The following is a 26429-nucleotide window of genomic DNA, read 5'->3' on the forward strand; positions in this document are numbered from 1 at the left end:
GTTATCATTATTATTATTATTAGTAGTACTAGAGGTGGTAGTCGGAGTCGGAGTAGTAGTAGTAGCATTAATATGAATACAGTAGACTCTGTAGAAAACAACATTTCAGCTTTTTCAGTTTCCTTAGTTAATAGTTTAATGAATAACAGTGAAGCTCCTTCCGGCTCAACTTGATGCTTTGTTTCACCTTCAGCACTGAGAATGACTTTCACAGGGCAGAACCAACACCTGGGTGGAGGTGTCGCCACTCACCCAGGACAGTATCAGTGCCCCAAAGGAGTGCCCTTCACAGCCAGTTTCATGGGTAGGTGTGTTTCAGCACACGTTTAACAAGAGATAAAAAAAAAAAAAAAACATTATGAGAAAATAATCATTTTTAAACCTTGATCGGATTTCAGTTGAGAATCCATTAATCAAAGGAACTAACAACTAGTGCCAAATGAAGGCAATAAAAAAGAAGTACACATAGAAATATTTTAAGAAAAGAAATGACACTTTATTTATTAATGACCTGATTACGGCAAAGCAAACTACACTTTTTGATCCCTGTGACGGAAACTCTTGAGTTTCCCCTGGCTTGTAGAACCGGTCTGACAACATTACAGCATGATGTCTCACTTGAAACGCATGACTAAGATAACAAATTCTTTGTATTAATTTTTCTTGTCATGATAAATTTCGGGGAGGAAATCATTGCACTCGGCACTATGCACAAGGCTGGAGGAGTAGGGGGGGGTGCAGTAACTCAAACCATGCACCAAGCCATGTATTTCCACGTTATTATAGTCCAGCCCACGGCAAATCCACATTCCCGCCCCACCTCTCCCGAGCAAGGCAGCAGGATCCACGTGGTGCTGAATCATCAGCTCCCACCCACACAAACTGCGCCAGTATAAGAACGGAGGGAGCAGTAAATTTAGTCTGTCTGTCGCCGTTCCTAAAGGGCTATTTATAGCTTAGAAAGAGGGCCGACAATGACGTATAGAATGTAGGTGACTAGGGTGGAATACTGATGACAGTAGTGAGTCATTGCTTCAAGTTAAGGGGCAAACAGAAAGTTTTGAACTCTCTTTCGTCCACGCAGAAACATAGACCCAGCCAAGCGTCTGAGAGTACCTGGGTTGTCTCTTTGTGTTGGAGGGATTTACATCAGAGTGGCTTTCTATTCTTTTGTACTCCCTGCAACCATAGTCATATGGCTAACAGTGGTGACTAAATGCAAATTTGCCTGTGGTTTACTGGTAGTCAGTGAACAGATGAGAAAGATACTGGGCTGATTTACCATTTTGAGCTTGAGCAGCAGTACTATCAGGTCCACTCATTGATTTTTCAATGCTTTTAGTTGTCAGCCAATAAATGGAAATACTATGGATGCATCGTTTTGGATCAACTGGAGCCTTTGTCTTCCTTGTCAAAAAAGAAAGAGAGAGGAATTGTCATGTAGCAAAAACAACAAAAAACAGTGGCTGCTTCATCATCAGATAACCAGCCGCTTTGCGCTAGAGTTACTCCTTACTGTGTTTCGTCAGGCCCCACGCCACCCGTCGCAGTGGAACCAGACAAAAGTGCGAAAGCAAAGATCTTTTCAGCACAACCGAGCCGTCTCCATCTGTCACCATATCCGCACGACCCCAACAGGAAGGAAAGTAGAGCAGAGCGTTGCTTAGTTTTCCAGTGTCACAAGAACTGACATAATAAATTCAGTCGCACTTTTCTTCCTTAAAGGGCCTTTAAGGAAGAAAAGCGGCGTTGGCGGTTGCGGTTGCAGGAAGCGGCCTCTTGCTACGTTACGTGGAGCGTCAAGCGACAGTGTCAGCACACACAGACCTATTGTGTGACCTCTTTGACCTTACGTTTTTTGTTTTTGTTTCTTTCGAATCAATACCGAGAAGCTGCAGTGTGAAGTTCTGTTGCAACAGCTACGACTGTAATGGCAGCGCTGGCAGGGCACACGGGTGATGAAAGGAACCGTCGGAGGGAGGGCGGGAGGAGAAACCCAACCCTAAATAAGGAAAGAAATGGTCCCTGAACCAGGAAACAGGCCACGGAATAAAGTCTGCCGTACGTTAGTTAGGCTCGTTTTTACCATTTTCTCCTCAGCCACCCAGCCATCATCTTTACTAAAAATGCTTTTTCCTCCATGTTTCACCACTGAGGGATGCAGGTTCTGTCGTTTTTTTCCATCTCTAAAGAAGAGCCATGACAGAAGCCAGGCCAGTTCCCCAGACAAACAAAAAGGGAGTGACTTTGTCCATACATGGCAATGCAACGCAGCCAGAGGGTTTCTCAAGAGTTATCTCCAAATGTGCGCCATCACTTTTCCACTGCTGGAAACTGTTGATGCGACTTCCCTCTCCAGCTGCGATAAAGATGCCAAAATGCAAATAAGACTTTTGTCATCTTTGGGTTTAAATCTTTTGACCCAACACAGAGGCACACATCCAAGGCTGCAAGCTGCTTGTTTCTCTGCTGCATTCTCAGTGCAAGAAGGAGCGCGAGCGCAGGTCATTCCTGCCTTCAGCCATCAGGCTGTACAACTGCACTCAGTAAGAATCATCTTACATTTCAGAAAGGTGTAATAAAACGCTTATGTTGTGTACATAACTTGTAAAATAATCCAACTGTCAATATAATGTGAATATCTTGTTTGTTCCTTCTTGTTAATTATATGTAATATAATTATACAATCATTTTATTTAATTTCTTTATTTCTTTTTAATCAACACAATCTCCATTATTTTCTACTGTATTGTTGCTGTAATTATGCAAATTTCCCCAATGTGGGATTAATAAAAGCTTCTTCTTCTTCTTCTCCTTCTCCTTCTTCTTCTCCTTCTTCTTCTTCTTCTTCTTCTCCTTCTTCTTCTTTTTAAATCAAGATGTCATTTTCTTATATTGTGTCTTGTGCAATATATTGTGTTGCAACGAGAAGCAGCTGATGTGAACAGGCACAAAGTGGAGCACTTCCTTCTAGTGAAACCCACATTTTGTCAAGTGCATCTTCAGTCTAACACACAGCAACAGGACTTCACCTGAAAATGACTGACACGCGAGCCAGAGATTGCGTCACTTGGACTGTGTGTCTGTGTGGAAGATACAGTTTGATTCTTGGCAGAGGCTCGCGCTTATTTCTGGCTCTTAAGAAAGAAAAACTCTGAACCTCCCCAAGTGTGTGCGAGGAGATGTTGTCTTTTTCCGTTTTTTACAGGTCCTTCTGGTGCAGTTTGCAAACACTGCAGATTCTCTCATTGATTAAAACGTGCAGGCGGTACACTTTGCTCAGCCCTGGTGGTTTGCTGGCAGCGGAGGAGTTTCGCAAGTGGGTTTTGTGCTTGGTTTTTGGTGCTTGTAAGCCACTTCCTCACGGTTCCAGTGCCACTGTCACCCTCTTTTCTCTCACTTTCATTCCCTTATTACTTCAGCTGAGTACTGGGTCACCAACACCCTGGGGATCATGTTATCTAGAACAACCCAAATCTTTCTATTTTCACTGCTGCCTACTTTCTGTCTGACGTGCACTTACATCATTCCCTCTTGTCTGACAGGAAATTGTGAACCCTGATCTCTGCGTCTGGTGACAATCCCCCAATGGAGCAAATGTTGATCTCTTCTTATTTTCTGTATTGGTACCCCCTCAAAAATTATTAATGAGGGCACCAAATGCCAGGTTCAGGGATCAAAGCTATGATGAAGCTCTCAGATAAGGGGCTCCTCCATTTCATCGTAATTCATTAATATTATAAACCTGGGATAAAGAATGAGGTGAACGTCTTTTGTGCTTTCTCTGTTCTAAAATATTAATGGTTGCCAATACCTCCCCGGTCATTGTCAGCTGCCGTCTGATATATATATATATTTTTTTATTTTTTTTTAGCTGTGAGGAGCAAGTCTTTGGTCTAACTAATTAAGTTGCTGAGATGGCTCGCATTACCCAGCAATCTGGCCACCTGAAAAGCCTGCAGAGAAGACGGGCTGATTATCATCTCTATTCTGGCAGTGGATGAGAGAGAGAGAGAGAGAGAGAGAGAGTGTGAGAGTGTGTGTGTGTGTGTAGGTGTGTAGGGGTGTAGGTCTTTTAAATATAGTGCTGTGAGGACAGACTAAGTTTTGAACCACCAAACTGAGAACTTTTTTTTTTTGGGGGGGGGGGGGCTGTGTGTTCTTACAATTGACGGATGGAAAATGAATGTCAAGTCGTGTGTGTGGGTGTTGAATGTTAAAGACGCGACATGACGACGGTTGCTGATGTCAGCAATGGCGCGCTGCCGCCCTCTATTGGGTCAAAGACGCATTTCACACAAATCAAACGTAACAAAGCGCACCAACAACCCTTGAGACACATGAATTATGTTCTTATTTTGGCGCCGTTCCACTATTTGGTCCTCACCGAGCATAAAAGCACCAAGTACACCTGAACAAACAAATTCAACCCATGGCAGCAACCTTACAAAGAGCACCGCTTTTGTGTGGTTCACAACACCTGCTCGCCCAGATCGTGTTACCAGTGAATTGTCTCCCTCAGGCCTTAAGGCATTATACTGGTTGAGTAGAAAGACTTTTATTATTTAAATCACTTCATGAGAGCAAAAACACCAGATAACGCAACTCAAGGCCTTACTGTATCTTTGTTGAGAGCACATTGTGTGAGTTTTCTAAAGGACTTTATTTCAATATGCTTCTATATACATGAACATTTACAATGCACTATATGCAAGAGGTACATTCCGTAATAGCACTACAGGTATTGGCACATAAGAAACAGGTAGAAAAGCAGAACAGTACTTGATGAACCAACGTGTGTTGTCAGGTGTGTAGGCCACCAGTGAGTGTCTGCACTGACAGCTGCATTCTGCAGGCAAAGGCTGGATTTCTTCAGGTAGATGATCTCAGAGAAACTTCGCCCCCGGTGTCCTTCCTGCTGCAGACGTGAGACATGAGCGGCTCAGATTACACTGAAAGTACTTCCATGAAGTCCGAGGTGTGGACGGGATGGGGTCTAATCTTGCAGCGTGTACGCACAGCTAGGGAAACCATCCACGAGTACGTGTGGCCGAGGAATATATCTTATCTTTTCCTGCAAGAAGAATTAAAAATACCAGATGGTTTACAAACACAGATTTCTTTCTTTTTTTTTTTTTTTTTAAAGCAAATGCCGTCATGGCCTCCGGAGACATGACAGTAGTACAGTACTGCGATAACGAAGTACAAACAAGGGAGACAGTTTCATCTCAGGCACATTCATCATGAGTGGAGAGTTGCATCGCATTCACCGGAGGGAACCGACTGGCACTTCAGAACCATTTGCGTCTTGAGAGATGAATGCAAATTGCAAAGCGTATGTCGGACGTTTCGTCTCTACGGAAACTCGGAGGCTGAGTGGCGGCGGTCACATGACGATCCTACCATCCATCATCTGCTTTGTGGTTTCCGACAGACCATAATATAATTTACGCACATCAAAGCGATTAAAATGTCCACAGAGATATGCTTACGTTTTTATACAAACAATTCACGCCGGTAGTTGCACTGCATACGTCACAATATATACTCATATAATTTTTTTTTTTTTTTATAAAACAGTGACCACCAACCCCCTCCCTCCCTTATTCTGACTAGACGTGAATGTAACTATGGAAACAAAAGTTTGCAGATTATGTTCTTGCACAGGATCGTGTCAAGTTTTTAGTAGTGTTTGTCATGTATAAAAAGAAGGAATTTGAAGTTTGCTTGAGGAGCCAACAGTGTGGTTTCATAATCCAGTGGAAACCCAGAAAAAAGGCATCAAAATATAGCAAAGCAATTGAAAAAAAAAGTACATAAAAAGATTGTTGGGATGGTCTTTGAAAAAGGCTAAAAAAGAGGGTTTAGATGAAGCTGATGTTCTGTATCCAAACTGCTCCTGTTGCCATGGTATGTTTGATACTCCCTAACTTCCTCTTCTTCTTCTTCCCACAAGGCGGCGCTCCTCTTACTCCCTTCCACCTCAGCCAGGGTGTCCAAGATTACAGTGTGAGTTCAGATGTAGCAGCGGGCAGCGCTGTCGTTCTTCAAGAGGAGTTTGAGCAGCGTTGCTTCTTTTTAACAGAGCAGGTGCTATAAAACAGTGGCCTCCTCCAAGGCGTTGACCCACCTAAGACACAAGAGAAACAAGTGGAATTAAATCCCTGTTCAGGATCACAATCATAATCAGATTCATTTATCATATCTGTTCAGAGAAATGCTGTTTGTTGTCCTTGTAAGTTTCAAAACATAGTGTAGAAAAAAATTTAAGAAACATAAAAAATAGAATGAATAAGATTTAAAAAAAAGTATAAACTACAAGTGTGTACGTGCAAAAACAATATACACACAAAAGATGAAGGAGTGAAGCAGTAATTTAAACCTGGAATTCAAACTCTCGGCAATATTAAAATAGTACTGTTTGCAGACAATATGATCATTTTGCTGAATCAGCCACTCAACTGAGAGCAGTGCACGAGAGTTCACCCTCGCCTTGTTTGCACAGTGAAGGAAAGGTGCGCAATGTAGATATTAAAGTGTGTGCCAAACAAAATCTCCGTGGCTGACCTGCGCGCGGTGTGTTGGTCGTCGGCCCTGAAGGTGTAGTAAAGAGTTTTCTTGTGGTAGAGGTGGAAGACGCTGCCGCTCTCCTCTCCCTCCGGCCTCTCTGTCAGCTTGACGGTGAAACCCTGCAGAGGTAGACTCTCCGACGCCACTTTATCCTGAGGGACATCAAACGCACCACTTTAAAAACTTCAAACATGAATCAAAGCACTGCTGCATGCAGACACCTGGAAATTCATGGAGATGCAGAAACAGAAACAGAGAGAGAGAGAGAGCACAGAGAATCCCGTCGTTAGTGAGTGCTGCTGAGGCCAGGAGGAGAGCTCGAGAAACGTGAGTGGATGGATTTGAAGGAGGAGAGAAGAGGGCAGACGAGGGCTGCGAGGAGGCCGTGCCGAGTGAAGGCGAGTTTGGTTGGCTGGTGCGGGGAGACTCTGTGCTCCCTCACCTCACGGGCTGTGAAGGTGTAGAGCACCTTGTCTTTGAGGAGGAACCACAGCCGCTTCCACTTCCTCTTGCTCTTCTTCCGCCGCTGCAGGCTGCCACTCACGGTGGAGCCCTCCACGGCCAGCGCCACCTGGGGGAAGGATGCGGGATGTGAAGCTGTGTCAGTGTGTTTCTACACATGCAGGCACAAGGATTTCAAAACAAAAAAAAAAAACTTTATCTACATCAACTGAAGACTCAACAACACACTATGTTGCAGAGGAAAGATAGGAAATAGTGCCTCCCCCTAGTGGCAGCAATTATGTATTACAACTTAGAGTCGACAGCTGATCAGTTGTCATAAATGCCAGAGATTCCATCATGTGCTTCTACCACCACCTCCACCACCAGCACCACTCCCTGGTGGTCTAGTGGTTAGGATTCGGCGCTCTCACCGCCGCGGCCCGGGTTCGATTCCCGGTCAGGGAACACAACTTTTTATTTTCTAATTTTATTTTATACAGTTTGTTGCTACCTCAGAGCCACACAAGCAATTAAAGACTGTTACAATGCAGCCATGATTGCAAAAACACAAACTTACTCACTTGGTATACACAGGTATAAGGAGCTGAGGTTCTGTTTAAAACAATCACAACATTATCTGGGAAAGACCGTCAAATGACAAATGACTTTCTGACATCAAATAAGGCAAAGCTACGTAGTCAATCGGCCAGATACATCTGTGTGGAAAAAAAGGTCACACAGAGAACAAGCCCCACTCCCTGGTGGTCTAGTGGTTAGGATTCGGCGCTCTCACCGCCGCGGCCCGGGTTCGATTCCCGGTCAGGGAACACGTCTTTATGATTATTACTATTATTTTTTGACATTTTAAAGCTTCATCCAAGCCACTGAGGCAATTACGTGTGCTACTGATTCTAATTCTAATGATTCTGATACTGATGCTATTGATTCTTATGATGATTGACATTCTTTTGATTCAGTTCAATTCATCTTATTTAGTTATCTAAACCACAGCCGGACGATTAACCACAAACCAACATAGGTTCACTTCCATTATATTATTACATTCAGTATAATATACATTATGTTCCTGTACACAGCTCCCTGGTGGTCTAGTGGTTAGGATTCGGCGCTCTCACCGCCGCGGCCCGGGTTCGATTCCCGGTCAGGGAACACCACTTTTCTCCCCACTTCCTTGACAGGACTATTAATATGTGGCTCATCTCATAAATCACCACTGAAAGCAATGAGTATTTTCCACTGAAAGGGCAAATAATAATAACCTAATATACAATAACAGGATGAAAACAAGTGTTACGTTTGACTGGTTTGCGAAGCAGATGTGGCTCACCTGGTTGAGCGACAAGCTGCTCTTCCTGCTCTTCCACAAACTGGGTGGTTGCAGACTCTGGAAGACAGCCGAGAGAGGGCGGCTGGCACGGTGAGTCCGCGGGCTGGAGCTGCACGGCCCTGGCACACTGCTCCCTGCAGGAAGGATCAGTTACTACCAGGACGGGGCAGGAAGACGCAGGGAGACGCACAAGGAGAAATTTACCCCTTTTCCTGAGCTCGGCAAAGCAGTGGTCGCACACTTTGGCCACCCTGTCTTTGAGGTACTTGAGTGGGTATCGATTCCTCGAGCAAGCACGGCACACCACCTGGCAAGAGAGGCGGATAGCAAACAAGAAATTTAAAAATCAAGAGATTTTCAAGGGGAAATCAAAGAGGAAAAAGTGTATTTTTCACTGACATGCAGTCAAAAAGGAGAATCTGTTGCTTTAAATGCATCAAATGTGATCAATGATCAAACCATTATCATTCTAGCTACTGAAGTTTAGGAACCAATATGCAGCATCAAAACCAAATTCAAAAGACTCTCTCTGAAGTCCTGGCCGACCTTGCCGCAGGCGTTGCAGTGGTGCCGTCTCAGCGTGAGGCTGAAGTCGGACGTACAGTTCATGCACATCATCACTTGAGAGACTGGCACCAGCACAGGAGCCGCCTCGCCCAGCGCCATCCACAGCTTCTCGCGTGCCTGCAGACAGCATGACGGCACAATGTTCTTCACCAGGGTGGAAAAGTTATTTAGAGCCACAAAATGATCCGTGTGTGAAGAGGGCGGTTTATGGTTGCTGCTCCACCCGATGTGGATTTCTCACCTCGCTGCATGGTCCACCAAACGTGCACAGACCTGCAGCGTGGTCCGCTATAGCTCGACTCAGTGTGTGGAACCAGTCCTCCCTCTCTACGACAGAGCTGGAGGTGAAAAGAGGCAACAATCATTTCTCATATCTCTCCATTATGAAGCCAATCCAAAAAAAAAAAAAAAAAATCATGCTTTTCAGTCTCCACAACATAAAAATCACAATCAAATAACACTGTACAGGAACAAGAGAGAGGATAAGAGTGCCCCCTAGTGGCAGCAATTATAAATGCTGTTTCAGAGCCGACAGCTGATGAGTTGTCATAAATGCCAGAGATTCCATCATGTCTTTTTACAGACACCACCTCCACCTCCACCTCCACTACCACTCCCTGGTGGTCTAGTGGTTAGGATTCGGCGCTCTCACCGCCGCGGCCCGGGTTCGATTCCCGGTCAGGGAACAAACCTTTTTATCACTTTGTATTAAAGAGTGTTATTGTGTAGACAGGATCGCAAACTTCATTGTTTTAACCAGAACTAAGGAGCTGAGTTGCTGGGCTACAACACTATCCAAAGACAGTGCAAACTGAACTCTTCCTGACATAAAAAAAACAAGACAGCCAAGTAGCCACTGTGTTCAATACACCCCAGGTGGGGAAAACACAGAGGGGAGTGATCAGAGTCCCTGGTGGTCTAGTGGTTAGGATTCGGCGCTCTCACCGCCGCGGCCCGGGTTCGATTCCCGGTCAGGGAACACCACTTTTTCAATACTTTAAGTGTAATTAAGCGGACATGATTAACTTTACTTGATTGTTTTAACGAAACCAAGGAGGTGAGATGCAGAGCCACTTTATCCAAAAGAGAGTACAAACTAAACTTTTACTGACATCAAATAAGTCACAGTCAAGTAGCAGCCGTGTTCAATACATCCCAGGTGAAAAAGAAATCACACAGGACATAGACCAGAGTCCCTGGTGGTCTAGTGGTTAGGATTCGGCGCTCTCACCGCCGCGGCCCGGGTTCGATTCCCGGTCAGGGAACACCACTTTTTCAATATGTATTAAATAGTGTTATTAAGCAAACATGATTAACTTAACTTAATTATTTAACCAAACCACAAGGAGGTGAGGTGCAGAGGTCCACATTATCCAAAGAGAGTACAAATTAAACTCTCACTGATGTCAAATAATTCACAGCCAAGTAGCGCCGTATTAAATACATCTCAGTAAGGAAAAAAAAAATCACAGAGGACACCAATCACAGTCCCTGGTGGTCTAGTGGTTAGGATTCGGCGCTCTCACCGCCGCGGCCCGGGTTCGATTCCCGGTCAGGGAACTGCTGTTTTCTTAATGGATAGTTGACAAGATAACCAACTAACTAATTATGTGGTTTATCAACCACATCACAGGAGCAGGCAACTGTAAATGTCCCCTATGCGGAAACTAACCTGGCTGAGAGTGTGATGGTGATATCAGACACCTCGATGCGGAGACAGTTTAGCACGTTGTCCAGCACAGGCTTGCTCACCTGTGTTCAGTTTACAAAGGAAAATAGTTACAGTCCAGCAAAAATAGTTAAAAAAATAAACCTTACAACTTTATCAGGTGACTTTTGTTAGAAAAGCAACAATGTCAACTTGCCTTCATCCCAGAGAGAGATAAAGTGTTCTTCAGCCTGTATTTCCCGTCCTGCTGAGGGTAGGTGTACAGCATGATGTCATTCATCTGATGAAAACACACAGAAAAAAAAATAAGAGCCAGACCTGAAGATTCAAAATACATGTAAAACAGTAGATAATTCACCGTCTATTATTGAGGATTTAGTTGTATCTAATGATGGAAAACAATGACATGGATTGATATTAATTCATTTTTCTGATTCTTAACTGTCCACACATCTTTCTCATATCTGATGCAGGGCAAGAAAAAAAAACATAGATCCTTGTTCTGGGATACTGCAAACATGTAATAGCACAATATGATAAGCACTTCAAATTCGTAGCCAATTGCCGAATAATAGAAATCAAATTCATCTAATTCAAAATATAATGTATGCATCTGTTTTTTTTTTCTAATTAATTAATCATTATTTCATTAGATTTCATCCGAAAATATTTTCATCCTAAGGACCCCACAACTGCCACATGTTGGGTCTTAGCAAGTCTTGAGGAACCTGAAAACGATGATACTAAAAACGACCACAAGGTGGCAGTGCTGCCATAACAGAACTGAATAAAATCGTCGGGTTTTTCTGCATCAAAAGAACAACAGTAGGTTTCCTTTCTCACTCGCTGCTCAGCCTTTCAACACAACATTCCCATGCAGATGCTCGCAACAAAATAATGGGGGCATTAAAGGTGTTTATTTGCTTGTCGGACCCAAACTATTGTAGCCCCTCAGACGAGCTCACGGTCCCATTGTGTTGCGCGAGGTATTTCAATTTTTTCCCAGACAAAAGCAGTGACATCATCGGTCACACCTAATGTGTGCTCTAAACATCCGCTTGGGCCGTAAAAGCAGCATCCAGGAATTCTCCACCCTGCTCCGGGGCTGCGGGCCTCACCTCGCTCTCACAGCCTTCTCAGACAAACGCTGAGAACCTCGGGACAGAAGCAGCAGCAGCCGCAAGGGTCTGCCGCCGTCCCGCCTGCCTGCTCCACCCCGTGCTGCTTTTCTCGAGAGAAACCTCACAGCAAACGACTTTCCCACATTGCACTGCGCCGCGCCCACTTGACCCTCTGACACCTCAGACATGCCGCCACCGTCCATGCCGAGCCGCTCCAACCTCTTCACCTTCCCCACCTGCCTCTTTCACTCACTTCCACTCCCTCTGCATGTCCATCCAAGTCACCTTCCAGACGTTCACACGGTTCGTCCTGGGAGGCCGAAGTGTGCGGATGGGGGTGAGTTATGGTTTTCATCTTCACTGTCCCCCACCCACCACACACACACACACACACACACTTACAAACCCTGCAAATAACAGCTGCTTCCAATGAAGACGTCCACTTGAATGGCAGCAAATGGCTTCATAAACCTTAAGAGCCTTACAGTGCCAGCAACAACCGGCTGTGCTCTGCGGCCATCGTCCAGCTGCGGTCTGTTTTTCGAAAGACCGGGAAAATTATAGAGTCGAGCAAAATAAATATATATAAAAAAACTAAAATACACCAGAATCTTTACGTTATGCCATAATTTGGCGTGACCAGTGGAAGCAATAACATAAGAAGCGATGCTCTGGGGGACATGCTGCTGATTTGTGACGCAATAGTCCCCTGGGCTGCACCCCCTCCATCCACCCACCAGCTCCTCCATCACCTCCTGCTCCTCCCAGCATTCTGCAGCGTGTCTGGCCTTCACTTTGCTGTCAGTCCCCTCCCCAGTACACAGGAAGCTTGCATCCAGTGACCCACACCAAACATCCCGTAAGGAAGCGAGGGGCCCTGGAAAACAAGTCCTGGGAGGAGGAGGAGGAGGGGGGGGGTGTAGAGGAGGAGCAGGGAAGGGGAGGGGAGAGAGGTGCCATTTCTTCATGGGTGGGGTTCCAAGTGGAGGTCTTTGGCCCGGTGCCTCTGGCCCCTCTGACTGGGTTCCTAACCTCACCTACCTTGCGGAGCAACCTCCACCCAACATTCCTGCTTATTTTGTATTTTTGCGAGTCGCCCGAGCTTACACTGGACCAGCGGTGGGGTATTCCCATTGTGACGGGAGCCACTTAAAGTCAATGTTTTCACTTTAAAAGGCTGGATCGCTGGAGTTTGAGTCAGAAACTGTCAAATGTGTCTTTGAAACACCACAGCAAACTTGATGACTTGTTTCAGTTTAACCTCAGCTCTTGGAAAATCTTGGACCAAACTGACAAAAAAACGTTCACTTTCTCTACGCCGTCCCTCCAACAATCCTACACCACTCAGATTTTACCTCTGAAATCTCATCCGCCCATCCGACAACCTGTGACACCCAAACCTCTGACACAAAGTGTCTAATAGTTTCCACGGATTCTGTGACCAGTCAGTTTTCTTCCTCACAAACACTTGCAGGATATTTAAAGTAGTAAAATGTTATTTTTTTTGGCTTGGCGTCAGTGTCAGTAAAAAATCTGACTGGTCGGCTGGATTTCAGTTTTGCCTCGTGACCATCAACCTGCTCTGTTCTATCCAAGTAATGTCTCTGTCTTCTGAGTGAAACATAACAGCCTTTAGATATGACGATGTCTTGTGTGTAGAGATAGGAAAGGGCAGGAATGTTGCACCCGACAGATATGAGACTCGAGTGTCTTATTGAACATTTGGCAGAAGATACTGACTTCTTACGTATTTTCAATGTAATGTTGGACGATGATTTTAACAGTAACTCTGAGTCACTTTCTACAAATTCTGGAGTTTTGAACGGCTCTCGTATGAAGCAGTTTACCAGAAACAGATGTCGGGGCTGCCGGCTCTTCTTGGAGACCTTCATGAGCGTGCCCTCTTTGACAAACATCTGCAAGAAGCAAAGCAACACACAGCCAATGGAATCAGGATCCCCCTGGATGTCGTGAGAAAACAACACGGTGTGTCTGACACTGGACCAGTTGACAGTGAACAGGAGCCACGGCTCACCCTTCCAGGCTTCAGGAGGTCCCTCTTGCCCTTCATGCTGTACTCAATGTGGACCAGACGCAGCAGGTTCTCCTAGAGTGGAGGTGAGGGGAGGGTGTGGGGGGGTATTGGGGGGGGGGGTCAGAGAAAACAGAGGGAGATGAAGAGGGGAGATTATCCAGTGACGGACGGGCGGAAGACGTGGCTGAGAATCAACGTGTCCCCGTTTGCCGGGGAATGAAAGGGACGGCCAGCGGGCTGGCAGGGATGTGGAGCGAAGATACGGCCTCAACTGTCTCCTGGCCTGCTCGTGTGTGTCGCTGCATGTGTGTGGAAAGAGGGGAAAAATTGGAAAGAAAAAAAAAACAAAGCTGCGTGTGATAAACAGACGAGGCGAGGCAGAGCGAGGCACCGGTGGTGAGGGAGGAGATAAGGAGGAAGAGTGAGGGGGGAGGGGACCAGTAATCTCCAGGGGGAGGAAGAGGAGGAGTGGAAGCCTCGTCTCGTCCTCCCTCACACTGCTGCCTTTCTTACTGGACACCTGGGACGCTATTATGACATCATCGCCCCTCTCCCTGTCGCGTTAATCAACTACTTTCATCATCGTCATCAGCTTGGTCCCGCATCGCAAACTTGTCTACTAATAAACACTGTAAACGTTTACGTGCAAAATCATTTCATCCCGAGATGATGAAAAAGCGGGAAAAAAAAGTTTTCACTTCGGGCGAGTGCAAAACGGCAGCTTATGGGACGACGTGGATGCACACTTTTGGTGGAGCACATTTGAGTGAACCAATGGACGCAGATTTCTTCTTTTCTTTTCTTCCTCAAAAGCCGCTATTTCCGTTGCCTGCCTGTTTCTCAATCCTGCAGCTCCAGGCCGCCTGCAAAGCCCAGCGGTCTGAAAGTGATAAACACGTGGAGCGTATCCAGCGTAAACTCACCCCCTGCTTCAGGTTGTCGTTGGCCTGGTCGGCTACCCCGGACACGATCACCAAGGCAGCTACAACACAAACAGAAAGAGAGGGGGAGACGGAGAAAGAGGGAGGCAGAAAATAAAAAGACGAGTGATTTACGCGCGACTGAATGTCGGCGAGTCAACAAGCGAAGAAGGCCAGCAAACAGCCGCAGTGCGTTTCTGTCAGTAGGAGCGAGGACACGCTGTGATCCTGCCACTGAGCTCCGTTCTGCTGCCGTACCTTGTGTGTCCTCGTATTCTTTGGAATCGGGGGAGAGGTTGTTCAGATAGTCTGCAGAAACAAGACATGGAAAAACAGCTCATAACTCTCAACTTCTGACACTTGACAAACGATTGCAGCAGTTTTCATAGTGATTGCATCATCAAAAGACATAATAGAGTGTTTGGGATTTCACGGCTCCTGCTGTTACCTGTGAGCAGCATTCGATACTGCAGCACTCTCACGATGATCTGCAGCAGCTGGTGTTTTAGTGGGACTTCTGCTTCTTCTGGACCTCTTGTCTGCACACACACACACACACACACACAAACATAAAAATGCGGCCAAGTATTGAAAGCCCCCACGTGTGCCAGATTAACTTTAATAGTGTTTCCTGCCAATAATGTGTCTGTCAAATCCACAGAACCTCCACCAGTTTGTCCTTTTTCTTCTTCTTTTCCATCCACTTTTCAGAAAATCTTCCTCATTTCAACCAAACATTTGTTCCACAGGGAAGCTAAATCTGGGTTTTTTTTTTGAAGAAAGCAAGATATGTTGTTTTACGGAGATCTGCAAAAATTATACTGAACACCAGTGATGCAAGGCTGCTCTGTTGGAGCCTGAAGTGAAGAACAAAGCCCTGAAAATGTGTAATGATGTATGGAATTTTCTACCTGTATACACTGAGGCTTTTGGGGCCAAGATGCACTCATGCCTGCTTCCTGTCTGTCTCAGAAGTGTCAAGAGCCAATAAGCACTGCATGCAACATGTAGCCAACCATCCCAAAAGCACGTGAATATGCATCACCTTGTAATTATTGGCAAATTATAATAGTGCAGAAACAAAATGAGCCTTTTTTTTTTTACTGGTTTGTATCTTTGTGAAGATAATCTTCTGAAGGTTTTGAACAACAACGAGCGAAAAAACAAACCACCTGCATTTGTGTTTAGTGCATCAGTATAGGACGATGCTGACAAAAGTGAAGTGTGATAGCATGGCTGTAGGAACATGCAGAAGAAGTAGAGGCTACTACGTAACGTGTTGTTGCCATGGCAACATGCAAATTGGCAAGATGATAACATGGAGGAAAAGTCTAGTCAAAGTCAAACACACCCAACTCTGCACAATCTCACCATTTAGTCAAACAACCAAACACTTAAAACAAGTTAAAAAAAAAAACCTTTCGGTCATGACTCAGACCTTTGCATCATCATTTTCCGAAGCAACACCTCCAATGCGAGGACGAAGAGACAGAGACGAGACCGTTTCTCATCTTTACAAAGTCGACACACACAATGGGCCCCGCCGGCGGTGGCGGTGGCGCTGCCGCCGCAAGCCAAGGTCACAACAAGCGAGCAATGGGAGCGACTGACCTTCACGCACGCACACAAAAAGGAGAAAAAAAAAGCCCTGAACAACTGCTATTCTTCTCCTCAGAGAAGTCATTTGCAGGTGAAAGAGGGCAGAGATCGACACAATCAGAGGGCGCTTTAGAAAATCAATCAGGATCTAATTGTCTCTGACAGCTATTTATGCCCTGAGCGGTGGAAGAGCAACGGGACGAGGACTCGGTTGGGACACACACACGCACACACACACACACACACGCTCACTCTCACACACATGAGCAGCCTTCTCTAATCTAATGAAGTCCTCTTCTACATTGGAGAGGCACAGATAGCACCCTGCGGGAAGCAGCAGCTTCATCTTATTTACACCACAGACAGTGGCGCTCACACACAGACACACAGGCCGCTTGTGAGTGTGTGGCCAGTGGACGTGACTTAAAACCCACTTCTTTGTCTTCATTTAGACTGAAAACAGGAGCGCAGCAGTAAAAAAAACCAAAAAAAAAACAGTACACAGTGTTGATGCGTCGTCTAACGAGGCAACTCAACTTTGTTTCTCGAGAACTGCGTCTCTCCCTCCTCCTTCCCGCTGCTTCCTCTTCCTCCTCATCTCCCCCGGATGCCTGCGTGATGCGTCGAGCGCCACGGTGCTCAGCCTCCCTCCCGTTATTAATCCCACTCTCTGTGTTGCGTTAACATCCCCTCTTCCTCTCCCTCTCCTCTGCCTCCTCCTCCTCCTCCTCCTCCTCCTCCACCTCCTCCTCTTCGAGAGCCCCCTGCAAATTGTCACACAGTCAACGCTCGTTTGGTAGAAGTGGCTTTTTCCAGGGACGGTAATTAGTGGGTGGTTTGTTTTTGGCAGAGGAGCCAAATAGAGCAGGAGGGAAGAAAGAGATAAACGCATAAACACACGCGCGCATGGACACACACACACGCTCAGACACTCTCCCGGCCAGCTGATCCGCTGAGTGTGCATTCACACGCGCGCACGCCCGCACAGCTGATCTAATTGGGGACTTGTAAAGGAGGCTGCTTCTCTAATTAGCTTCTGTCCGCCTCATTGGCCGGCTGCCTTTACGAGGAATTCGCTCCATCACTCTCCCGCCTCTATCGCTGTCCTCCGTCCACCTGCTGCACAACCTCGTCCTCTTCCCCCGGGAGAGAGAGAGTGAGAGAGAGAGAGAGAGGGAGAGAGGGAGATAGTGTGAGGAACAAGCAGGCCTTCTTTTATTTTTTTTAAAGACACGGATGCGCGGTATGACATGAATATAAAGTCCGGCTGCAGTGCTCCGGGGGGAACTTCCAAGGAAACACTCACACTTTCTTTTTACCAGTAGACATTGGCTCGGGGTGAAAGTGTGTGAGTGTAAACAGGTATGAAAGGGAGACAAACACACACACACACACACACACACACGTACACAGTACTGGCCAATGTTTATAGATGGCGCGGTAAACAAGGAGCCGGCTGTGGGAGAGGAGGCTTTAATCCTGTAAGGGCTCCGGCTCTGATCTGATCAGGCTCTGCGGCTACTTCATCACTGTCATCACCACATCCACAATGAAATTACTACCACTTTGTAGCGCCGCACTTTGGCTGCTGCCAGCAATAGGGGCAGCGGGAAGGCGGCGAGCGGCGGCGGCGGCAGGTGCAGACGGAGAAAGGGGACAATCGAAGGGGTCAAGAAACAAAACAAAAGCAAATAAGCAAAAAAAAAAATCAGCGTCGCTGCGGCCGGGAAGTGTCACAGATCCAGCAGATAAATGGTCGCTGTCACTCCCAGCAGTAGGTAGCAGTGAATCCTGTGACCCATATGATCCTTCTCGCTCTCCCTCGGCCCTCCTTCTTGCTCATTACAGCCAGGACACACACACACACACACACACACACACACACACACACACACACACACACACACACACACACACACACACACACGCGCGCACACACACTCGCACACACGGTGCAATTCCCACCGCTGCGATTCAAAGCAACATCCATCATGTGCGCACAATGCCCCGCTGCGAGGGGAGGGCGGGGAGAAGCAGCGTTTTATTCAGTACGAGGGAAACATAAACACAATGTGGAGTAAAAGGAGCGGTGGATCTGCTCGGAGTGAGGAGGGCTCATTGAATGCACCTCCGGGTGTTAATTAAAGGGGCGTAAGATGATTCACAGTTTTTATTTCAGGGTGAAAGGAAAAGAAAGCAAGGGAGAAAGAATATTCGTCTTGTAAAATGCTCATGCAGCCTCAGATTTGACGATACTGAGCGCTGGCAGTGGCCGCAGCTCAGCTAACTTAAAACTTTCTTCCCTTCTCGGTCCAATGCAATCCATCACCAAGCTTAAATGCTGAATTATTAGTTTGGCAGAGACACAGTCATGGCTGCTGCAGAACTGTTCACACTTTCACCTCGGATTCACTCTGCTATTTGCCAAAAGCCAAAGTTTATTCTGGGAAGGTGCAGCTGCAGCTGAATATTCATGAGTGCAGACAGGTGGCGCCTTGTCCGATCGCCTGTCCTATCAAATCAGAGGCGCCTGGAACCACTCGTCGCGGGAAGCGCGGAACAGCAAGGAGCTGAGAGGGCAAACATTTAAAGGGAAAGGTGCCAAAGCAGCACAATGAGGTACAAAGCTGCAACCTGGGAAGGTTTTTTTTTCGGGTTTGTTCTTAAAATGAGCCACAAGTTAAAACCCCCTAAAACTGATTATCTGTGGCTCTGGGCAGAGGCTCCAGCTGTGCAGATTGCATATCTGAGGCACAGCTGCAAGAAAATGAGAGATATTTCGCCGTGTCCCAGCCATCTGCACCATCCATCGGCCCTCCTAATATCCTGTCCTTTATTTGAAACAGTCGCCGGTATTGTAACCAGCTGGGGTCGCCGCTCAACACTAGTGCGAGTGCTAATTCTGCGGAGCAGTTTGTGGGATGAGCCGATTTCTGATCTCCACACCCAAATCAGCGCCTGGCGGTGGGAGAGGGGCGGGGAAGAGATCCTTTGTCAGGCAAAGGGCTGGAATGTGGTGTAATATTCCAGCGTTGTTGTGAAAAAGGTCAGTCCCATTGAGATCTGAAAAAGGCTGTGGTGACAGAATCTACAAGGCACCACACAGACGCAGCAGCAGAAGATTGAAAGGTCCTATACACATTTTCAGATCTTGGAGTGGAGTGGATCATCCACACACAAAAAAACACTACTTGTGTCCATAAAACAGCATGTTTAGCCCTCTGTTTGCAGCCTTCTGCAAAAAAGTGTTTTATTCTCTTGTTATAATTGATGCTTTGTTGGACGTTCCACGTGGTCAGAAAGGGACAACAACAAGAGGAGCGGAGCCAAAACCTGGATGGGCATGTGTTGTCTGCATCATCAGTTTCTGTGACATTACAAAGGGCTGGTTTCAAGAACTGTGAGTTGCAGCTCTGAAAGGTGACGCATGCAAAAGACGTACAGGAGGCAGTTTTCTCAGATCTGAGTCTGGGTCTGCTCCTGGTCAGTGTGCGTCTCTCCCTGGAGGTTTACCTCAAACTTCTTGACGATGCTGGCGAAGGCTGGGCTGCTCCTGCAGCTCTCCTCCAGCAAAGACATGCTGCGGTCATACTCAGAGATGTAGGTGTCAAACATCCCAAAGTCCTCACGGCGAGACAGGATCACATCCACCACTCTCTGGCTCTCCTCCCTGCAGAGTCGAAGAGAGTTCAGTTAAACTGCAGTTTAGAGATCAATCCTGTCGTGTTCTCAATGCAGGTTTTCTACACATTTCATTCAAAAGCATTCCAGACAACTTCTTCAAATCATATCACGTCTCTGCTTTGCCGAAAGTTTAAATGTGAACGTCCAGGTCCATTAACCACAGCAGACACAAGTAACAGTAAGCAGCTGGTCAGATAAGCTTTGTGCAAGCCGGTTTGTTATGCAAGCTTTGGCTCTGCTTGCGGAAGCAATTATTTTTGCTTTGCTAAAAAAATGATTTCCCATCTGCTACCAGGCTAAATGTCAATTCTAAGCCAATCAATGGCATTGCATTAGGTGTGAATACATGAAAGCGTTGCCCTGATTTACCTCTCAAATAACAAAAAAAAAACAGGCAGCACTGAGAGTCGCTGGTCTCTATTAACATAAAAAGCTAAGCAGCCAATCACATGGCAGCTGCCACTCCGGTGAGTGACAGCTATGTGGAGGAAAAAAACGGCATGTTGGATTCTGGGGTCAGAGGTCAGAATGGGCAGACGGGTTGAAGGCCATAGAAAGACAGGAACTCCAATCACCAGTGAGGGTTACCAACAGGGTCTGCAGCAGAGCATCTCTGAGTGCACGACAACGCCAACCCTGAAGCCACTTTATTAGGTACCCCGACACTGGCGGGGGGGTCGACCCAATTAAGTGGCCAGGGAGAGCAGCGTGTCACTCACCACTGGCTGATGCGCTCCTCCAGCTCGGTGAGGATGCTGCTGTGGAGGCTGTGAACCTGCGGCAGCACGCCCAGTATCTCCCCCAACCTCTGCTCCTCCAGCACGGGCTCGCCGTCCTCGCCCTCCGCCTCCGTCACCGCCGACCTGAAGTCCTGGGTGATGGAGAGAAACAAAAACAAAAAAAAACAAACAAGAGAGGCAGAGGAATGAATGTCAAATTGCAGTTGCAGGGGGACAAAAAGGAAGGGAAGGGAGGGAATGCGGGAGGGAATGCGAGGCATGAGGAAAGGCGACGGGGAGAGACGCAGGAGGAAGGAAGGTCAGATCCTCCTTAAACATCCTTCCTGCCGCCCTCCCCGTCAAAACGGCCTCGCCGCCGCTCCGGGCTCTGTCCAGGCATTCAGGAAAAGGCGGCGCCGCTCGAACAAGAGCTGCAACTCCAGGTGTTTCTGCGTAATGACCTTGGGCGCTGAATGACGTTCGTACACCGGCAACACCACTCGTGTCCAAGACGCACCGATCCACAGCGAATCCGGCGCCACCGAAGTCCATTAAACTCACATAAAGAACGAGCCATAGGTGGCAGGAGCGGCCGTGTCGGTGACTAAGAGGGCCGGCGGCTCAGAGTTATTACACGTGGGAGTGGAAAAGCAGCGCAGAGGTTATTTATCTACTTGGCAAATGAAGATAAAAAAAAAACAAAAAAAAAAACAGGGGATGAAGTTCGATCGTTAGCGAGGGTCGTCGCGCTTCAGGAGCAACTTCGCTCTGTCACTTTTACACAGAGCTCCCCTGCGTCCCGTGTCTGGGGCCCATCTATTCTGGGGGACTAAGTGAGACGCTGACGTAAAGCAAATAGAGCGGCCGCGGTTAACAATGAGATGATGCGGCGATGGCGGACGCAGTGTTTGTCACGCGGTATTGATCGCCTTGTGAGTTAAAGCGTCAAAGTAGGAGGAGGAGGAGGAGGAGGAGGAGGAGGAGCAGCAGCTCAGGGCGCAGAGCCACGAAGGAGACGAGTCAGGAAGCGACGGCGCGCCGCAGGTCTAGCAGACACGGAAAAAGTCTGAAAAAAAAAGTGTCCGAAGCGTGTCAACAGTGAGAAATGAGAAAGTCGGTGCTTCTGTGAAGCGCCTGCGAGGGGAGTGAGGGGGTGGGGCAAGTGGAGGGGGGAGGGGGACTTTGGAAGAGGAGCACTACCTCCCTTCCGATGTGGAAATTCTTTGTATTCTTGTTATTCCTTATCAAACAATGGAACAATAGCTCATGTGTGCCTCTCACTTAACGCTGTGCCTTGCCTCCCCCCACTCGCCCCTCCTCCCTGCACTGCCCCTCCCCTCCCTCCCACCTCCACCCCCACCCCACTCTCAAACTGTGTGTTTGTGCTGCCAGACTGTGTCCCGTCTGAATTAACACAAGCTTTTCATGCTCGTTACGACATGCAGCTGCTCTGCATCAACTTGTTTTTTGTTTTTTTTCCCCCATAAGACGATGCAACGTGATAAATAATGCAAAATCAGTCTCATAACCCCCCCCCCCCAAAAAAAAAGCTCCCTGAGCAACACTCCAGACAGGTGACAGGGATTTAATTAAGCGGAATGTTAACGCAATTTACGCTGCAAAATTACTGCCGCAGCGCCGCGTCTCACGCTGTCTGGCAAGTGTTTTATCTGTTCGGACGCTGCCGTGCTGCAGCAGCTGCTGCTGCTGCTGCTGCTGCTGCTGCTGCGTACAAGTGAGCATCGCAGCGACGGCTCGCAGGAAGGATTCATTAAAGGGCGACGCTGGACAGTATTTGCATTAGCTACTGTTTAATGACATCAAACTTGAAGCGAAATCGCGGAGCCACCTCCAGATCCCTCGGCAGGGTTTCATAAATCACAGGGAGGGGACGGTAACGCACATATCAGAAATTCAGGTCGTGACCTCCCTCAAGGTCGTGGGGTGCAGGCTGACTAATGGGCTCCGGTGAGCTCAATCTGTCAGATTGGTGCAAGAAAGCCATCAGCAGTAACAATTTTTCTGTGGCGACCCCCCTCCCTTGACTGTACACAGCAATCGTTTTGGTGCCACTTATTTGCTGAAATGTGATCATTTTTTTTGAAAGGTTTGAAATAAAAACACGATGGTAATCGTAGCAAGCCACTTGAGAACCATCCTTTCAAAGACTAGACATGTTATTCTAAATAACTCCTCAGAAAATAGAAAAAGCATCCACTTTTAGCAATTTAGCACCTTAGACCTTTGTGATGTCACAAAGGGCACCGCTACCCCTCGTAGTGAGTTACAACACCCTCCATGCCTAGTGGTTGATTCTGCCTTGTTTGTTTTTATCCCATAAAGCCCCAAAAAAGCATCAGTTGCAGGAGGAAACAAAAGCTCAGTGCTTTATTAGCAGGAGGCTGCAAACAGCGGGCTAATTTCTGGAGCTCGTTAAAGTTCTGTGGATAATGAATCGTTCCTGGCTGCTCGAAGATTAAAAAAAAAATGATAATAACAATGACGCTGTAAAAAAAACAGATTATTACATCTTCCACAGAGCGGCACAACGGGACCCCGCAGTCGCAGCGTGCGACCTTTAGGTGGCACATTGTGTGTTAATTGTTTGACTATCAGCTCCATAGTCATATCAGTGAGGATGCCAGGACAGCGTCAGGCCGAGCGCCCGGCGGACGCAACGGACCCCACCAGAGGACAACATGTCAGCCTTGTCAGGACCAGGAAGTGCACGGCGCTGCAACAACACTGATAAACCTGAGCAGGAGGAGGAGGAGGAGGAGGAGGAGGAGGGAGAGGAAGAGGAGGGAAGCAGACAGAGACTGGCAGTGCAGACACACAACGTCTCTGATAGTATCGCAAGGGGTGTTTTTTTGGAGGAAAGTTTTCAAAAAGCACGAGTGGGGCTGGGGGAGTTGTAATTCATGCTGGAGTTGAACGCTTCTTACCTCCTGAAGATGTTTCAGAGCGCTGACGTGTCTGGAAAACAAGGAAGGGGAAATATTATTATTAGTAATTAATTAGTTATTAGTATTAATGGGTCGACACAATGGTGCAATGGTTGCAATGGTTAGTGCTGTGAGAGAGTTGTGGGTTTGATTCCGGGTCTGGGACCTTCTGTGTGGAGTTTGCATGTTCTCCATGTGTCTGTGTGGGTTCTCTGCAGGTTCTCTGGCTTCCTCCCACAGTCCAAAAACATGCATGTGAGGTGAAATGGAAACTAAATTGTCCATAGGTGTGTGTGAGTGTGAACGGTTGTTTGCCTCTCGGTGGCCCTACGATGAACTGGTGACTTGTCCAGGGTGTCACCCAGCCTTTGCCCACTGACAGCTGGGAGAGGCTCCAGCAGACCCCCACAAGTTCAGGAAGAAGTGAGCATTGAAAATGGATGGATGGATGGATGGATGGATGGATGGATGGATGGATTAGTATTAATGATAGGTGGATAAGGAAGGAGAAACTTTAGATACATGATTTCCACCACGACTCCGAGCCCATTAGGGAGTGAAAGAGCTGGTTTTTACTTTCTTTTGTGATGGGGAAAAGTGTGTGGGAGAAAATGTCTCGGTGGCGGCCGCAGAGCAAGGACGCGGCCGCTGCATTTATTAAGCGGCACGGGACACCGGCGTAATTGGCTGTCACTTCCTCTGCGTGCGGCTGGATGAAGTGGCGGCAGGGTGGGGGAGGGGAGAGTGACGCGAAAGAGGGCCGCGAAAAGAGCGAAGGAGAAAAAAAGAATACAGACAGAAAGAAATGGGAATGAGTGAGTTTTTGCGTGCGGCTGCTCACAGTCTCTCGGAGTCGACCAGCTCCTTGGCGACGTAGAAGGCTCGGGACCGCCCATCAATCTGGGTGACACAGGGAGGGAGAGCGGCGGTGAGATGGATGAACGCAGCCGACGGGCCAACGGCTCTCTGCGGGCTCTCGTTCCGCTCAAGCATTAATAGAAACAGCAAATTTGCTTCTTTTTTTTTTTTTTTAAAACTTCTTTAACCTCCCGTAAATTCTGCTGTCAAAACAAGACAGATTATTTCATTACGGTGCAGCGGCGGCACGAAGGCTTCCCCAAACACGGGACTTTTTGCGATGCATTATGCATGGGAGACTATGTGTGTGTGTGTGTGTGTGTCTGTGCTCTTGCAATGAGAGTGTGCGTGCGTGCGTGCGTGCCTTTGCCGACTACAATGCTGCTCATTGATTTAGAGGCTAATCACCGCGTCTCAAAACATCCCTGCCAAAACATAACATTGAAGCCTTTCAGGGGGTTTTACCGGCAGTCGCTCCTGCACTTTATCGGCGTTATCGGTTCCTCGGCGGGGCCGTTTCACAAGTGCATGCGTTTAAAGGCACACGGATCCCCATTTCCTCCAAATATAAATAAATAAATAAATAAATAGAACCAAAACAGCTCTTCCATTAGTCGGAACTGCTGCTGGGGACGATTCCAGTCTCAACGGTCCTGTTTGTTCCCTCTTCGCCTGCCCCACTTCAGTTCAGTCTATGGGACTTTTTCCTCTCTACGGTGGAATTCTGAGTCACACAATCTGGAAGGAAAGGCTGGATCCATGTCTGTGCAAAACGTTTGAGGGAATGCATTCCAATCACAGCAGCAGTAAATATGACCTGTGATTAAAACAGCTCACTGTGCTGCTAAATATTCCACGCCGGACCTTTTTTTCCGATCCGTCGATAAAGGGGCTCTAATAAAACCTTCAAATGATCAATAGCCCCCTGCAGCCTTATTCGCTCGTCATATTGACTTTTTCCCTCTTTGTCTCTCTCCACCCCTCCTCCATTTGTCTCACCTGCCGGTCAAAGCTGGGCTCCCCGACTCCCTCCTCCTCCTCTGAGGTGCGGCCGTGGTCCTCATCCGCCGACAGCCCGGCTGAGATGGTGTTGATGGGGAAGGGCTCGGTGTAGGCGCTGGTGACAGACGGAACATCGTGAATTTTACATACGAAAGGCCTGATGGGGCGTTGTCATTTGGGAACACATGAAGGGATTAAAGGAGATTTTCTCCTAGATGTATTTTCCTACTGCACACTCTCAGCACCTTTTCCGGTATTTGTGTCTAAAATGTTTTCACACACACACACACACACACACACACACACACACACACACACACACACACTGTTCACTGCCATTGCCTCCATTTGCTCCTCGACCAGAAGTCCCACCTGGAGAATTGTGTGTGTGCTACCGCTGCACCCGAGGGGTCGACGGGGCTTTTAGCTCATTTCGTGCTAATCCCGCTAAGCACACAACCTGTGGCGATTATTAATGTCCTCCGGCCCATTAACGAGCCACGTCGTCAGGGTGACTGAATGCACACAGGCAGGGCAACCGACGGGGATAACGAGCTGCGTGACGGACAGAAAGAGGGACGGTTCTGCACAGCTGTCAGCCGGCCGTCAAACATCGGCGCTGGCACTTGTCCACTCAGACTGCTGAAGGGTTTCATGCCAAATTCAAAGGTTTCACGGCAAACTGAAAACACCCTAATGCTTCAATCTCAATATGCAACTCTTTTTTTTTGCAGTATGACAGGTAACATGGAACCTCAAAGACGGCTGAGTGGCGAAATGAAATGCCGAGGTGCGGTACAGGGCCGCAGCTACGTCTGTCAGCTGTCAAGTCTGAGATGTAGCTGAGTCGTCGTGGAAAGCTCCGACCACCGTCGTGTTTAGCCAGTTGGAGATTCCAGCGGCCAGTTAGTGTCCTCTGAGGAGTAATAGGCAGAAACTACAGCCAGG

General features: G+C 47.4%; 1 protein-coding gene and 7 non-coding genes across 9 annotated transcripts in view; 7 read left to right on the forward strand and 1 right to left on the reverse strand.

Annotated features, from left to right (window-relative positions):
• Nucleotides 1-4644: 4644 nt before the first annotated feature.
• Nucleotides 4645-26429, reverse strand: part of fgd5a (FYVE, RhoGEF and PH domain containing 5a) — a 32020-nt gene continuing 10235 nt past the window's right edge. The window contains exons 3-21 of one of the 2 annotated variants that reach the window (XM_076014202.1): nucleotides 25479-25596; nucleotides 24463-24521; nucleotides 23622-23652; nucleotides 20677-20828; nucleotides 19787-19943; nucleotides 15123-15213; nucleotides 14933-14983; nucleotides 14678-14736; nucleotides 13755-13826; nucleotides 13567-13635; nucleotides 10795-10878; nucleotides 10602-10681; nucleotides 9171-9267; nucleotides 8909-9046; nucleotides 8567-8669; nucleotides 8363-8496; nucleotides 7013-7141; nucleotides 6568-6722; nucleotides 4645-6130 (exon numbers count right to left, since the gene is read on the reverse strand). In XM_076014202.1, coding sequence (XP_075870317.1) covers nucleotides 6094-6130; nucleotides 6568-6722; nucleotides 7013-7141; nucleotides 8363-8496; nucleotides 8567-8669; nucleotides 8909-9046; nucleotides 9171-9267; nucleotides 10602-10681; nucleotides 10795-10878; nucleotides 13567-13635; nucleotides 13755-13826; nucleotides 14678-14736; nucleotides 14933-14983; nucleotides 15123-15213; nucleotides 19787-19943; nucleotides 20677-20828; nucleotides 23622-23652; nucleotides 24463-24521; nucleotides 25479-25596 — 1816 coding nt within the window. In that variant the 3' untranslated portion in view covers nucleotides 4645-6093. The remainder of the gene's footprint in view (nucleotides 6131-6567; nucleotides 6723-7012; nucleotides 7142-8362; nucleotides 8497-8566; nucleotides 8670-8908; nucleotides 9047-9170; nucleotides 9268-10601; nucleotides 10682-10794; nucleotides 10879-13566; nucleotides 13636-13754; nucleotides 13827-14677; nucleotides 14737-14932; nucleotides 14984-15122; nucleotides 15214-19786; nucleotides 19944-20676; nucleotides 20829-23621; nucleotides 23653-24462; nucleotides 24522-25478; nucleotides 25597-26429) is intronic. The other variant, XM_076014203.1, reaches the window with a different exon arrangement.
• On the forward strand, nucleotides 7408-7479 carry trnae-cuc (transfer RNA glutamic acid (anticodon CUC)). The gene has a single exon. It is a non-coding gene; the product is annotated as a tRNA-Glu (tRNA).
• On the forward strand, nucleotides 7770-7841 carry trnae-cuc (transfer RNA glutamic acid (anticodon CUC)). Its single transcript has one exon. It is a non-coding gene; the product is annotated as a tRNA-Glu (tRNA).
• trnae-cuc (transfer RNA glutamic acid (anticodon CUC)) lies at nucleotides 8113-8184 on the forward strand. The gene has a single exon. It is a non-coding gene; the product is annotated as a tRNA-Glu (tRNA).
• On the forward strand, nucleotides 9544-9615 carry trnae-cuc (transfer RNA glutamic acid (anticodon CUC)). The gene has a single exon. It is a non-coding gene; the product is annotated as a tRNA-Glu (tRNA).
• trnae-cuc (transfer RNA glutamic acid (anticodon CUC)) lies at nucleotides 9837-9908 on the forward strand. The gene has a single exon. It is a non-coding gene; the product is annotated as a tRNA-Glu (tRNA).
• On the forward strand, nucleotides 10123-10194 carry trnae-cuc (transfer RNA glutamic acid (anticodon CUC)). The gene has a single exon. It is a non-coding gene; the product is annotated as a tRNA-Glu (tRNA).
• trnae-cuc (transfer RNA glutamic acid (anticodon CUC)) lies at nucleotides 10418-10489 on the forward strand. The gene has a single exon. It is a non-coding gene; the product is annotated as a tRNA-Glu (tRNA).

Source organism: Nelusetta ayraudi, unplaced genomic scaffold, assembly GCF_046127955.1.
Source record: "Nelusetta ayraudi isolate G7.1 ecotype Tasmania unplaced genomic scaffold, CSIRO-AGI_Nayr_v1 ptg000168l, whole genome shotgun sequence".
Taxonomy (NCBI): domain Eukaryota; kingdom Metazoa; phylum Chordata; class Actinopteri; order Tetraodontiformes; family Monacanthidae; genus Nelusetta; species Nelusetta ayraudi.